Source organism: Pholcus phalangioides, unplaced genomic scaffold (assembly GCF_987345545.1).
Source record: "Pholcus phalangioides strain wild (caught in Gottingen) unplaced genomic scaffold, Ppha-v1.0 ptg000013l_1, whole genome shotgun sequence".
Lineage (NCBI taxonomy): Eukaryota > Metazoa > Arthropoda > Arachnida > Araneae > Pholcidae > Pholcus > Pholcus phalangioides.
In genome coordinates, this window is record NW_028301606.1 from 7832946 (window position 1) to 7848682 (window position 15737).

At 33.7% G+C, this 15737-nt stretch overlaps 1 protein-coding gene across 1 annotated transcript in view; it reads left to right on the forward strand.

The window, feature by feature from the left end:
* The window catches only part of Pis (phosphatidylinositol synthase), a 28088-nt gene extending 12925 nt beyond the window's left edge, over nucleotides 1-15163 (forward strand). The window contains exons 3-7 of the mRNA XM_089240651.1: nucleotides 319-472; nucleotides 1678-1759; nucleotides 7220-7301; nucleotides 8774-8944; nucleotides 13795-15163. Of these exons, the coding sequence (XP_089096777.1) occupies nucleotides 319-472; nucleotides 1678-1759; nucleotides 7220-7301; nucleotides 8774-8934 (479 nt within the window). The 3' untranslated portion in view covers nucleotides 8935-8944; nucleotides 13795-15163. The remainder of the gene's footprint in view (nucleotides 1-318; nucleotides 473-1677; nucleotides 1760-7219; nucleotides 7302-8773; nucleotides 8945-13794) is intronic.
* The last annotated feature ends 574 nt before the right edge of the window (nucleotides 15164-15737 follow it).

Below are 15737 nucleotides of genomic sequence, written 5' to 3' on the forward strand. Positions count from 1 at the left end.
TGGGGAGTTCTGGCCCTTGAATGAGACAACTGGCTGTAGTTAATGAGGAAGGCTTCCATTTATTTAAGCAGTTGAACACATAGGCGAAGGTTTAAAAGTATCGGTAGAAGTTTATTATGGCCACCCTGTCAAATGTGCTTTAGAAAAAAACCAGGAAAATGATATCAGATTGTAGGTTATGACAGTACTGTGATTTGACTGAAATTGAACCAATCATATGAAATGAAGATGAGTTTATAATATGAAATAATGTTTAATATAGTTGTATTTTTATATATTTTATCCGTTTTTCAGTAGATATGTATTTTTTTCTTACAGGTACCAAATTCGGAGCAATGCTTGACCAGCTGACTGATAGGTGTGCCACAATGTGCTTGTTAGTGATATTGTCCTATTTCTATCCCCAGTGGATGATACTGTTCCAGTTGAGCATGACTATCGACATTGCCAGCCATTGGATGCATCAACAGGTGTGAGTATTAATCTTGTGCATTCATAAAGTATGTTATGTAAGTTATGTATGTATAGTGAAACTCCTGTTAATGGGCACCCCTCTTTTATGGCTAGATAATATATTATATTTTTTTTGTCTCTCCAAGTGTCTGCAAAAGAGAGGTTTTACTGTTTTACGTATTTCTCTGAGCATGATTTTATTCAACCAAAATTTACTTCTTAAAATAAAAATAAATAAATTTATTTATTTATTTTGTATATTATTTGTATTCATGTATTCATGTGCTGTTTTGCAATAATAAAAAAAAAGTTTTGCACTTCATTTTCCGATTTGAATATTCTTTGTGGCACCACCATTGTTATACGATTGATTGTTGATTTTCAAAAAGGTCTCTTCGCGTTCTCCTAAAGTCATTCTTCCGCTTTTTTGAGGCTTAGTTCGTCCTGGATGCTGTAAGGTTTTGGGGACTATACCTACAGAGGGACATAGACTTGGTTGAAGGAGTGCAGGGAAGAGCTATGTGTGTCCTTATTGGCACACAGGGATTGAGTTATGAAGAGAGACTTCATTTTTTAAATATGTTTACATTGGATGAGCGTAGGTGTCGGAGAGATATGATCGAAGTGTTCGAAATTTTCAAAGGGATGGATAGGATGGACCATGAACTTTTAGTACACCGCCAATCGACTGCTTTTACAAGGGAACACCAGTATCGATTGGTAAGGGACAATGCGAGATTATGGTGTCGCAGGGAATTTTTCTCTGATAGGGTTGTTAATAAATGAAATAGCTTACCCCCGGAGATAGTAAATTGTAACACAATTGACACGTTTAAAAAGAAATACAATAAACATGTTGGGGTAAATCGAGAACCTATCCATACTTAGAATTAGACAACCATAATATTCTTTATGGGCATTCTATCATGTGTATGTATTGTTTATAATTTTTGTGATTCTGTTTTTAATTGGGTTGCTGTATTTTTGAAATATATGACATCCATATTTATTATGGGCATCCTTTTCTCAGCCACCTCGTTGGGCATTTTGCCTGTTGTGGCGTTGTACTTGTATATACGCATGGAAGGAGCTGATTGGATGGTTTATACCCAATTGCATACATTTTTTCTTTCATTGAGCACTGACTGCCTAGTGTACGAACAGCAGTCATACTTTTGCTTTTTAGTTTGTGATTTTAACTGTGAATTTTTTTTATGATTTGAGGTCCATGATGCGAGGAAAGACAAGTCATAAGCTTATTGATGCTGCTGAAAATCCTATCATGAAGATTTATTACACGTCTAAGGTAATCTTAATTATTTGAAGTTCTGCTTTTTTCTAGCTGAGTTAAATCAGGCATATTTATCTATATATTACCCCTTGAAAAAAACCTGAGTATGTACATCGTCACCTTATAATGAAAACTTGGTATATCGAAAATTCCCAACTTTACAGAAAGAGCAAAAAGAGGAGATGGGACATCCTATTGAATAACACACAAAAGGGGTTAATTTTTTTTCTCTATAGAGAGAAGGTTGTTGCAGCTTTTTTTTCCTTTTCAAAAGCGGCAATAGATGAGATATGTTCTCAATCTAAAACCATCAAAACGTCATTTTAGCAAAACATTGATGTACAAGGTTTTTCTTTTTTCATTATAAGGTGACGATATGTAAAAGCATCTTATGAATCACTATCAATTGGGCTCTAAATTTATATCCACCTTGGAATCATTTTCAAGATATACCTCCATTTTTCTTACAGAAATCTTTTGATTCATTTCATTTAAAATGAGTGAATATATACCAAGAAAAAAATGTCCTACTTCCTCATTACCGCAGGCCTTCACAATTATAATTACATCAAGCTCTTAAAGCATGAACATGTAATAGTAGAATAAAAATACGTAACAACAATTGAGAAGTTTATTTTCAAAAGGCAGCATATTTCCACTTTTTTTCAAAATGCCCTTTTTAACGTCTTATGAATTTTTCGGACATAATATCTTTATCAGATTATGTAACCAGGGTTATTCAAATGGGAATATTTTTGATAGAAATTACTATGTAAAGTTAGTCGCTTCTATCAAAAGGGAACTTATCCACCTTTCTCATACACTTCAGACTTTTTCTTGTCTTGATAATGGACCTCTCGATAAAAGAAACCCATGGGAAACCAAAACTTTGCCCACTAACAAGGGGTGTCTGTTAATGAATAGTAAAATACATCTAGTTTGGTCTATGTGATTCAAAATTGCGTCCATCTGTGGAGGTGTCCAATAATGGGAGTGTCCGTTACTGAGGGTTCCACTGTAGAATGATCGTGTTTCTTATGGTAATGACAAGAGGGCAGTAAGGTTACCTTCCTGGGCTAGTAAAAATCTTCTGGAATTAACATGTGATGTAGGAATTTCCAATTTTTCAGACTTCACTATCTTCAATTTTAATCAAAAGATAACATTTCCACTAGTTTTCTTCCAAAATGGAACATTTCCAAAATTCAAATGCAAATGGCTCCTTTAAATGTTGATCAAGGAACATAGTATTTAAATATTATTCTACCCATTCCTACATACTACATGTTGGGCTATTTTCTACTTTTTAAATCAAACATATTCTTCCAAAATAAGTTTTTTTACTTCTACTGTAAATTTAGCAGAATTGGAAATGTTTCCCTTTTGAAAATAAGCTCCTCAATTATCAATACTAAAATAATATTGATAGAAAAATAAATTTTTTGTTGAGGTTTTAAAACCTACTTTGGCAATACATCTAGGTCACGTGGCAATTCATATTTCTTGTTTGTAGTTTGTTTGTTTATTGTTCGTTTGTCAGTTTATTCATTAATGCTGTATTAAATTTTAAAAGATTAGGTGAAAAAATATAATTTTTTGTGTAATTAACAAGATTTGTTTTAATTAATAAGCAGTCAGTTAATGTAAATTTTAAAAAAATCTGATTTCAATAAAAAACTGATTTTTTTTGGAATTAAAAAAAAACATGATTTTTTCATACTTTGTTCCAGGACATTGAAGCAGAGAAATGAGCTGACCACTTCACATTGGGTGGGGGGAAACAATGTCTATGAACCCAACTAAGGTGCATTCATACTGTAAAAAATGTCCAGTTTCTCATCTCTCTGTAAATTCTTCTTTATCCAATTGTGAAGTTGTTCATCTCAATCTTTGGTCAGTTTCTATGTTCTTTTTTATAGTTCTTAGTGTTTTGTAAAACTTACCAATTTTGTCAAGTACAGCCAAGTGTCCATACTTAATATCATTTTGAACTTTGCACTGAAAAATCAACCTCTCAATGAAACGTTTAAAATTGAAAAAAAAATAAATACCCACATATTCTCTGGAGGGTGTCTAGGCTGCTTGTACTGATAATTTGAAAATTTTAGGTGCAAATTTAATATCTTAAAAAAAAATGAAATGTGTTTGCCTCAAGTTAGGCATGGGTACCCTAACTTGGGACAGTATAGTTTTATGTGTTGGTTTCATGTTTAAGTGCCTTAGTTTTAACCCTTTAACCGGTCAATTTTTTAACCAGAAATGTTCACCAAAAAGTCATATTTTTTTACTGCATATAATTAAACACAATACTTAATAGAATAAGAAAATGGGAGAATTTCTTTTTTATTTTCAATTTTATTACTTTTATACCATCTTTTATTTCATGATTTTGAAATGCAAAAACCCCTAAATGTTTGCTTTTTGAAAGTACATTCTTCATGGTATGAGGAATATTTTACATATGTTACAAAATTTCTCTCTGACTTACTATACATTTTGAAGTTTACACTTTTCCAAACTGTTCAGAAGTCTTTTTTTGTGTGGTACAATTTGAAGCATGGTGAAAGGCAAAGTCCTACGTCACAATCAGGGCAGAAATATCGTGTTTCTTTGCGGATTCTCTTCCCATTTTCATTTCTTTTCGAACAGCAAACTGCACATTGTCTTGCAGGCCTCAGTTTCTTATCTGTGGGAGCAATGATTTCTATAAAATGCCTCTCTGTCAGTCTCAGAGGATTAGGCTCAGAACCTGGTCGTCCACGCCTGAAATTGATTCCTGAATGATATTTTTCAATAATGCTGTCAATGAGTTCAAGTCTAAACTCTAGTTGTGTGTTTTTCCCTCCTTTCTTACAATAGACTACATACGAGTTCCATATAGCAATGTCCAAAAGGTGGAAAAAAATCTTTCTGTAATATTTTTTCCCCCTTTTTTTGATAATTTCAAAATTTTTCAAATTTTGATCCATGCGATCTACTCCTCCCATTGTATTATTATAGTCCATAACGATTTTTGGTTTCTCTTTTGTCTCAGAGCGGACTTGAATTTGTTCCATTTCAGTATTATGAATTGTGGAAAGTAATGAAACGTTTTTTTTATCCATCCACTTCATCACAGTAACTTTTCCTCTCTGAAAAGCTATAATTTCCCCTTTTTTCAATTTTCTTTCCTGCATTTCCCTTGGGACTTCTTTTCTCTTGAGGTTTAGTGTGCCGTATGTGTCTGTTCGGCATGAAACCAATTTGTCTGCTAATTCTGGCGAAGAATAATAATTGTCTATCGTAAGACAGTATCCTTTATGAAGCAAGGGCTCCAGCATTGTCAAGACAACTTGAGATGAAACGCAGAGTTGAGAATACTCAGGTTTCAGAATTGTGTCTTTACCTGTGTATATTATTATTGACCACACATAACCAGAAATTGATTCGCACAGCATAAAACATTTTACTCCAAATCTTGCTCTTTTGAGGGGAATAAATTGTTTCCATCCTAGTCGCCCTTTGAATAGCATAAGGCTCTCGTCTATTGTTACATCTCGCTCTGGTGTCACCGCTTCGCTAAATTTCTTATTGAGATGTTTCAGAACTGGCCAAAATTTTACTAGTTTAGGGCATTCATGATTTTGTGGGTCAAATGCTGCATTATCAGAAAAATGCAAATATCGTTGCAAAAGAAGGAATCGACGATGAGACATTATTTGAGCGAAAAAAGGTGTGCAAGTTGAATGCCTTTTGCTCCAATATTGATCAATTCCAGGTTTCTTTACAATTCCTTGAAGTATATTTAGAGCGAAAAACACATGCAGCTCTTCCAGAGTTGTTTCTTCCCAAAATTTACTCTTTGAGAACTTTCTTTTGACACCCGATTCGATGCACTGTTTAGCATATTTATTTGTCTCTTCCACGATTGTATTTATGAGAGCAGAATCTATGAATGTTTCGTAAAATGAAAGAACATTAGAATTGTCATCAAGTTGCACATGCACAGAAGGAATACCTGTAAATTTGAAACGAGGACAAGGAGGAGGTGGATTTTTCACATTTACCTTGGTAAAAGTTCTGGCAGATTTCAATTCTTCTTCATAGCTGAGCTCACTACACGTGTCATCAGATGAGTCATCAGACGAATAATCCAGATCATTGGAAGAAAGTTCTGAATCTGTATTAGAATCATCTAACAGGAAAGTATCTTCTTCGTTCGCTTCATCCATAATATCCAAAAATATTACAACAGTTTATATAACAATTCACAAAAAAAAGTGCTGCATACACACTAGAACAAAACTTGCTTCCGTAGAGAAAAACGCTTTTTATTGAATGGCCTGGCACCTGCACATGTAAATATATATTTTCGGAAAAACCCGGATGAAAAACATTTTAGTTTCATGGACAAGTTGTGCCATCTGTTGCAAAATATTGATACTAAATAATCTTTACAAGAATTAAAAATACGGGCAAACCAGAAAATGAAAGGAGAAAATATTGATGCCCGTACGCTGTACGGGCAAACCAGATAGGGACAAGTTTGGGTAGCCCGTACACTATACGGGCAAACCGGTTAAAGGGTTAACTTGGGGTCAGCTAAATTTAAAAAAAAAATGTCCTGAGACAACACCAGACTAAAAACAGTTCAGAAATAATTTTATTCACCAAAAATAGTGTCACAACCTTTATGACAAAATCACAGAATAAGTTCTCTGATAAAAAAAATATATTATCATAACACAAATTCAAAAAATGAAAAATGAACGTAGGAAGTAGAAAACTTTAACTATGAGAAAAAATTTGAACAAACTCAAAAAATTTTAATGTTTTGCATTGACTGAAATGAACGAACAAAGAGCAAGACAACAATCGTCTAGGCTACCAACATATTAAAACAGAAAATTTTAAATTGTCCCAAGTATGGACACTTGACTGTACCCAGAACGGACATACAACAGTACAACTGTTCAGTTATTATATTTCACTCACAATTTGAAATGTAGATGATGGCAATATCTGCACACATTACTCTGAATACACCACACACACAGGCTTTTAGGTCCAGACACACACAAACTTCTGACACAACTCACTTACTCCTGAAAGTAGAATAAAACCATGCGCAGAGATATGGGGGGCATTCAGCCACCCCTAGCATCAATGGCAGAGCTGACGGATCTACTTTATATGCATATATGTGAATTGACATCATCATCATTGTGGACCCCCCCCCCCCTAGACTTTCAAGTCTTTCTCTGCCTATGGATAAAACGGTAGTAAACTGGCCAATGGCAATAATTGGAGTTTTGCTCAGTTTAGAAGAAGCACGTAGAACAGAAATCACATTTCTGCTGCTAATGAATGGGATTATAACCCATGGGTTAACTTTAATTAGTTAACCAAGATATCACTGTACTGCACTAGTTTTTTTTTTCATTGAGATATATATTTTCTCATGAGATTGTTTTTTCCTGTTTTTCTCTTCTGCAGCCAGTGCTGTTCATCATGTGTGCTGGGAATGAACTGTTTTACAGCATGCTGTATTTACTTCATTTCACTGAGGGACCAATCAGTATGTATTTTATTTATGTCCATTTTTTTAGCAGGGTGGGACAAATCCCAGGCGTCAGGTCACCATGGTGATTAGAAAATCAGTATTGATGCCTGAAATCCTCTAAATGTGGTTGTTAAATTGGAGTCTGAGGGTGACACAAAATTTTCTGATATCATTACGCTTCATCTTTTAACATAGGGAAAGTAAAAGAAAACATTATTAACATATTTTAAGACTGTTTTTCTTGAGAAAAATTCCAATGCTTGGCTCCAAAGAAATTGGCCTGGTGCCTAAATATTTCTTCGATTTGTCCAGCTCTGACTTTTAGTTGACTGCAAAGCTGAATATTATTGGAAAAAAATTGTTGTGCAGCTTCTTTTTTTTTTAGGTTTTATGGTTAATAGGAATTTTATCAATATTGATTGTTTGCAAGTACAGTGAAACCTGTTTAAGGCAGACACTGTATGAGATGGGAACCTGTCTTCAGCAGAATCAAAAAATATAGCCTGTTGAATCATTAGTGTTTTGATCTGCACCTTCGTAAAATAGAAATCTCTCTAATACAAAATATTACTTTAGTCTCTTGATATTTTATTTCATACATATTTCACCGTAATTAGTGATAGGGACAAAAATTACCATAATTTCTTGAATAAATACAGCTTATACAGTTTTAAAAGTACATTTTTAGCTGATGCAGCTAATTCAAAGTTACACTCTATTCCATTTTTTCCCCCCGTTACCTTTACCTAAACATTTTTGCTTAATGTTTTAGCTTTTTGATTATGTATGAGTGAGCACAGCAAAAATTACAAGGTGGTCCAGAAGTGTAAGAACTTTGAAACCCGTTATAGTGCAGGACTGGATATACTACCGGCATCACAACACCTCTCTAATGTTTTATTGAATTAAAAGAACTTATTTGTTCTCAATGTGTTTTATAGTGTTTCCCCAAAAATAAGCTCTTGCTTGATTTTTTTTAGAATGCTTGCAATGTATAAGCCCTGCCCCAAACATTCGTCTCAGTTAAAATCATCAGCCAGACAAATAAATTTCATACATTCTTTGCTGTACACAATGTGTGTATTGAATTACAAAGTAATAATATTAATTTGTAATAATATTTTTTATATTTATACTTAAATTGATCATTAATCCTTTTTGTTACACCACCACTAATTTTCTGCACACAAGGGCTAATTAGACTGAGACCTACAATTTATTGCCGATTCCAAATGGCAGCCTTTTTTTATAATTATAGAGAGATTGGTGCTCTAATCCCTTGGTGTGAGACTCCCTGCAATCTTTCTGTGGTCATGTTGTCACAGTTTGACTTGTTTTGAAAAGAAAAAAAAAAAAAGACTTAAAGATGACGTAAAAAATTTCATCTCAGACAATGTTATATTGTTATGTTTTTATGCTAATCAGTTATCACGTTAATCAGAAAATGTTTTCTAGGATGGATACATGGCTTCATTTGTTTATTTCAGTTTTTGGTGGCATGGGCATGATCCGCCTGTTAGTGTACATCTCTTTTCCCATATGCTTTCTGAAGACTGTGGTCAGCTTACTCCAGATGGCAATTGCCTGCATTAATGTTGGTGCTATCGATACAAATGACAGGGCCATTGAAGCAAGCAAAAAGAAATAGTTATATGACGGTAAATCATTCGCTTGTACACATATTTCAATTATCAAAGAGTGTGTGTTGGATAATTTCTAAGTTTATGAAATTGTGTTTTTTTACATGGCATGTTCACTGTTATTGATCTAAGATTAACAAGAATGTATACAGTAGATCCAGGGCCGCCCTTACCAGATGCAGGGCCCAGTGCAAAAATAATCGCGAGGCCCTGCGAGCACCACAAACATTTTTTGTGAACCAAACCCAAAGAAGAAAATTTGATGATGTCGGTTCCCTTTCCCCCCCCCCCCCCTCCAAAGAAAAGAATCTTACTCAGTAATAAAAAAATTGTGTAAAAATGTTGAAACATGAGTTAGTAAAAAGCAAAAAAAATTAATATATTTAGTTTTTTAATTTTAATAAAAATAATTTACTAATTAATATTTAATAATATGACTCACTATTGCTTATTTTCAAATTTTTTTCAACAAAACTTCACAGCTTAATTGCCTGAATAGACTCACCTTATAAAAAATTCATTTTTCTTGCTTTCACACCTGCGAAGTCCTCTATCATATCATCAACATTTATTTTATCCACTACGTCTGTTTCGACTGATAATGCCGCTAAAGATGACAGTCTTTCTTGATTGATTGCATATCTTAAATAAGATTTTATTAATTTTAAGCATGAAAAACTTCTTTCCGCACTTGCCACTGTTACTGAAACAGTAAGCAGTATGCTATGGAAGCATTAAGAAAAGGATTTTGGATCGTGTTCATGAACTTTAAAATGCATTGAATATCATCTGTTAATAACTCGCGAACCCCTTTGATGTCGAAGGATTCTACGCCCAAAAAAAAATATGCGTACTATCAGTTATATTGTTGATGGCAAAAATTCTTGGCTGAGGCTCAATTTTTTGTGAAATATCATCCACTTCTCTTTTCTCTTTACCAGATAGCTGAATTGCAGGCCGCAGAAATTTTTCAAATGCTCCACGTTGTGTGTTAAGATATTGTTTCTTGCTTTTCCTTTTTTTAAGCCTTTTAAAAAAAAAAAATTCATTTAGCCCGGATGTCAACACCGTATGCAATAAATAAACCTCCACCACTTATAGGCATGCAATTTTTCCTCTCTTAGTCTCTTCCCTGAGAAGAGAGTTTTCCCAGAGCTTCAATAAGAGGAACGTGTTGGTAATATTCCACCCACCGACAACATGACGGTTAGTGTATGTTGTACTTGTATGTATTTTTCTACCATTTTCTTTGTCAAAATGCAGCAACCTTGTTTTATTATTGGAATTTTAACAAAAATTAGTTTTTTTTATTTTTTATTACCAGAAACGTGGAGGCAACATGCTGTTGCCCTACTGCCCTGAATAAATCTCTTATTTATAATAATGTTCCCACTTATAGAATGTTTTGCTGCTTAGTACGGCTTGTTTTCATGGTCCCAATTCTTACTAATACTCATTAAGATATCTCTTTTAATGCATTTTCCTGCTTACAACATTTTTTTGTGACAGTTGCTAAAAAAATGCTATGAGAGGGACCCACTGTATACAGTTGACACTCGATTTAATGAACTAATTTTCTCTGGTCTCAATTTACACTATTTGTTTAAAATCATCCCCCTTTACAAACTGATTTTTCAGGTCCACACAAGGTTTGTAAAAACAAGCATTAACTGTAGGTACATCTCAATAAATACCTTTCACATAAGAGAAGCCAGCGAAGTGGATTATTTTTAGTGTGGTCCATACATATACATATTTAAAAAAAATTATGTTATTAGTTCTTGCTTTGTGGATTAAATTAAAAACTACTTAATTAAGTAGTTAATAATGCTGCCATTTTTGTTTCGCAGAATCCTTTTCCTACAATGATTTTGGCATTATATTTAGGGTGACCACAACATCCATATTTTATTCTTCTTCTTTTAGCTGTCTTGACTTTTTTGAATTTGCAATCTTGACTGAAATCATGAATGAAGATAATTTTCATTTCTCATCACTGCCAAGTCTCCCAGATTTTTCTGTTGGCTCCCGAATTTCTACTCCATCTTGCAGACTCCTGAAAATTTATTTTATCTCTCGAATTTCAACCATGATTGAAAAAAATACTTTTTTGATGAAAAAAAAATATTCCCAAAGAATTTACCCTAAAAAGTAGGCAGTTTCTTTGTTTTTACCCCAGAAATGACCTTACAAGCAAGATGTAAATTGTGGCCATTGTGCGAAATCACAAAAAAATCTAATTTGTAGGAGGGGGAGACAAAATCCACTGCACACAGTCAACATCCGAATTCGGTGAGATGACTTATATATTCCTTGACCATATGTCCTGTTAAGTCTATCTTTCGTTTTGGGCACAATATATGGAGATTTTTTTTGTTGGCATGATTTGATTAGAAAGTAGTAATTGACAGGTAATTCAACCTACTGGTTGGTGATGATTGACGACTTAGCACTCATCTGCATTGGCTTGCAAGATGTCTTGTTTTTGCAAAAGGTAAAAATCTCTACAGTTGTACTTTTGTTAATGAAAAATCTCAACACTGTTTTTCGAACATTCCTTTTATATTTATTTACGTAAATATCCATCTGACATATTTGTCATTATGTTCAATGTTTCCTTCATGAAAAATGCAATTCACTGTGATTTGGAGTTACCTTTTATTCGTTGCCCATTGCCAATTTTTCCAATAAATTAGCTATTCATTCACAGTAAGCATCTTTTGGTGACAATTGGCAATGTCCTGTGTTCTTTTATGGTCAATCTAGTACTATTGAATGTAAATGTCATTGAATGTTAAAGTCAAATAGCGGAGTATAGGTTATATTGGATTAGGGTACACAACTTTCGGCCCTCCAGCAAAATGCAGGCTGTCAAGAGGTTCCATCTGGCCCACAAAAGGTCTTTCTAACAAAAAGGCATCAATCCATGCACCATGACAAGTGATAGCTGTCTCACATATTTGTCCTCTAGACTGAGAAAGTTGTGCACCCCCTGCTGGGGCTTTCACAGGATCCACCTTTGGAGGTGGTACAAAAATTTTCTTTCAGAGAAATTCAGAATCATCACACTTCAAAAAGCATAGAAATTAACAGAAATTGGTTAAAATGCTATATAAAATGTATTTTCCTTTTATATTTTAACGTTTTCATAGAAATATTAAATTTTTTTAAATAATTTATGGTCAGCTTGGGAGGCAGGGGCACGACTACTGCACCCCTCGGTTAAACTATTTTACTCTTTTGCAACAAAAATGAGTATGAGTTTCATGTGCATATTCCAATATTTGTAACTCCCTCTGAGACGAATTTTTTCAACTTATGGGTGTATGCTTTTAAGTTGAGCTCTGAAGCTAACAGGAAAAATATCAAATTTTTTATTCCTAAGTTACTGGTAGGAATGATGACTTGTAAGATTTCAAATTACCGCAGTGAAAGTTTGCCAATATTCTAAGGGTACGTCCATAGTTCACAGATTCTCACTTTTTCGCTGTGGGAATCTCATTATCATCATTCTGTGGAAGAGCTTAGGCAATTTTGCCCAATGCTCTGACACCAAGTAGTATAACATGAATTGTGAATCATGTTAGAGCAAAGTAAGAGCATACTGTGGAGATTTCCCAGAGGTTTTGCAACAGCAAAACCAACAGCCAAAAAGTTGAGAATGACCATTTTACTGAACCCCTGTATATATATTAATTTCCCCTATATGGGATATTAATAGTATAACTGAAACAGATAAAGGCCATATCTAAATAAATGAGGATGCTACTCCTGTCTGTGATACCCTTTTTAAAGAAAAGGAGCAGAGGAGGTCTCCTAGGGATATGGCCGAGAACTGAACATGAAGTTATTGGAAAATAATACATAACAGTTCAAGTTAGAGCAGAGAATTGATACTCAACATGAGTTCAGGTGTTTAGTATAATTAAGAAAATTTATCAAGTTGTTAATGCTCTGGATGCATTTACTACTTCACTTAGTGTCACCTGATGATCACCAAAGTAGTTCCTTCTCAGGATAGAGAAGTTGGGGCATCGTCGTACATAGTGAAGTGGAGTTTCGTCTTCCTCTCAAAAAGGTGAATCTGCATAGCCACAGTTTTGTAGGTGTTTCGCTAGGTTATCACAACCAGTGATGATCTGTATAATAACCTGTCAAATCTGTTTTCTATTCAGGGAAATAAGTTTTTGGGCAATATTTGTTGGGTTCAATCGCGGCGGATAAGCGGGAGGGAAAAAATCAGCAAAAACTCATTGGAGCTGTCATAGTGCACCTGGTTACCTGATCAAACTGTTTTAACCAGAATGAATTATTAATTCTTTTTCCCACTTGAACTATTCACAGCTTAGTACACCAGGTGAGTTTGTTATTATCTTCTGCTCTTCAGGAAGAATTTTATTTTGATAAAAGTTACACCATCTTTTTTTTTATCCGGTATTCAATTTTGTTCAAGATGCTGTCGAATGTCTGTTTATCCATTTGGGAAATATTCTTAAAATTTCTCGAATGAGCTTTTTGAGTTGAGGTAAGTAAAGTAAAGTAAGGGGAATCCTATTCATTTCATGAATGTTTGTCATTCTTTTATGCCAGTGTCTCCATTATGCCAACTAATCATGCAGACAGATGCTCTCACGAGCGGTGCACTATAACCACCACCAGCTAGAATTTCATGGGTTCACCTTGCTGTTTGCAACTGTTTCTGTTTAAGCAGGAAGCTGTAGTATGGTCGTATTTTAACACATAGGAGGATTGGGTTTTACCAAGTTTTAGATGTTGTCTTATCTATGACATCCTAACGCAAAGAGTTGGTATGTTGATGTGAAATTTTGGGAAACCTAATTTTATTAATATATTCATTATCTATTTAGGTGGAGAAGAACATCTGTGGGGAAGAAGAGAGAGAGAGAGAGAGAGAGAGAGAGTCTTTTGTTTCCATTTCTCAGCATTCCGCCAATAGGATTTAACGTGCTTTTTTTTGTATTCAAATTTTTTATTTGTCACTTTTTTTTAAAGCAATTGTGCAAAGTATAATTTAGTCTTTCAGTTTTTTTTCTATTAGTAAAGCAGTGCATTTAAAAAACTCAAGTTATATCACTGCAGCAGCCAATATTCATTTCCTATTACATATTTGCTATTTGAGAATATTATCCAGTGCGGTTTTTTATTTGTTTTATATCATTCAAAGCTTTTGTCGAGTTACTTAATTGACCAATATTTGTGTATTTATATGTATATTTGTGATCACCTTTTCATTGTGTTTTGTGAGTATTCCTGTTATGATGATATGACTGAAATGAATGCGCGTATATGGTTACTTCATAGATATATATTTGCATTGTAATTATATGTGTATGAATATGCTAGTCTGCTGTTATTTGCAGTTTTATATTTGATTATGTATTTTATTCATATCTAATTGTAGATCAGTGGTAGTAATTTATTGTATGGTCTATTAGATTTAGTTGTAAAAATGCTTAGAGACGTGATAACAAACCCTTTGTTGTCATTGGCGAGAATGGTGAATGAAATTTGTTGGTTTGAAATTGCTTTCAATCTGATGAATTAATAATTCTTGGACGGTAGAGGTCTTGTCTTGTAACTCTCATCTCATGCTGTAACTGACCTGTATTTCGCTGATAGTCATTGACTATGAGGATGCACAGTCGATACAGCATTAACCCTTGTACGATACATGAAAAATTTCATTAACAATATCGACTCACAAATTATTTTATATTTTATAAAATTGAAAATATTTGTTATATAAAATTAATAAGAAAATTTGAGTAAGAAAATCGATGTTTTCTACCAATTACATATATTGCCTCAAATAAGGTATATAAACTATAAAGTATTATGCAATAAACTTTGGAACCCGTTATAGCGCAGGACTGGATATACTACGGGCATCACAACACCTCTCTAATGTTTTATTAAATTAAAAGAACTTATTTGTTCTCAATGTGTTTTATAGTGTTTCCCCAAAAATAAGTTCTTGCTTGATTTTTTTTAGAATGCTTGCAATATATAAGCCCTGCCCCAAAAATTTGTCTCAGTTAAAATCATCAGCAAGACAAATACATTTCATACATTCTTTGCTGTACACAATCTGTGTATTGAATTACAAAATAATAATATTAATTTGTAATAATATTTTTTATATTTATACTTAAATTGATCATTAATCCTTTTTGTTACACCACCACTAATTTTCTGCACACAAGGGCTAATTAGACTGAGACCTACAATTTATTGCCGATTCCAAATGGCAGCCTTTTTTTATAATTATAGAGAGATTGGTGCTCTAATCCCTTGGTGTGAGACTCCCTGCAATAGCAATCTTTCTGTGGTCATGTTGTCACAGTTTTTATTGTACCTCTGCTTCAGGAAAGTTTCTGACAAGTATCAACCTGGTATAAAACTCAGGACACCTAAACATTCTTTGGTACTTTAAGCGAGTATTTATTGGGTCAGTTTTTTTATACCTAACCCCTTGACAGTGATGCCCGAATCCAGTTCGGGCCACAGGAAAACTTATGCTTTTGAGATTATATTCATGACAAAAAAATAGTGTTTTCTTTTCCATTAAGCCTGAATTGAGGTTTTTTTGATATAATGCACAACAACAATGAAAAAAAATTTCCATTTTTGGTGCTTTTTTCTGAAATAAATGACGCTGTCAATGGTTTAAAGTAAATGATAATACAAATTGTTTAGTACTTGTAAGTACCCAAAATGACAACTTTTGTTTGACAGGCAAATACAGTTGATGCTCGTTATAATGACCATGTCACAGTGACCATTCCATTAT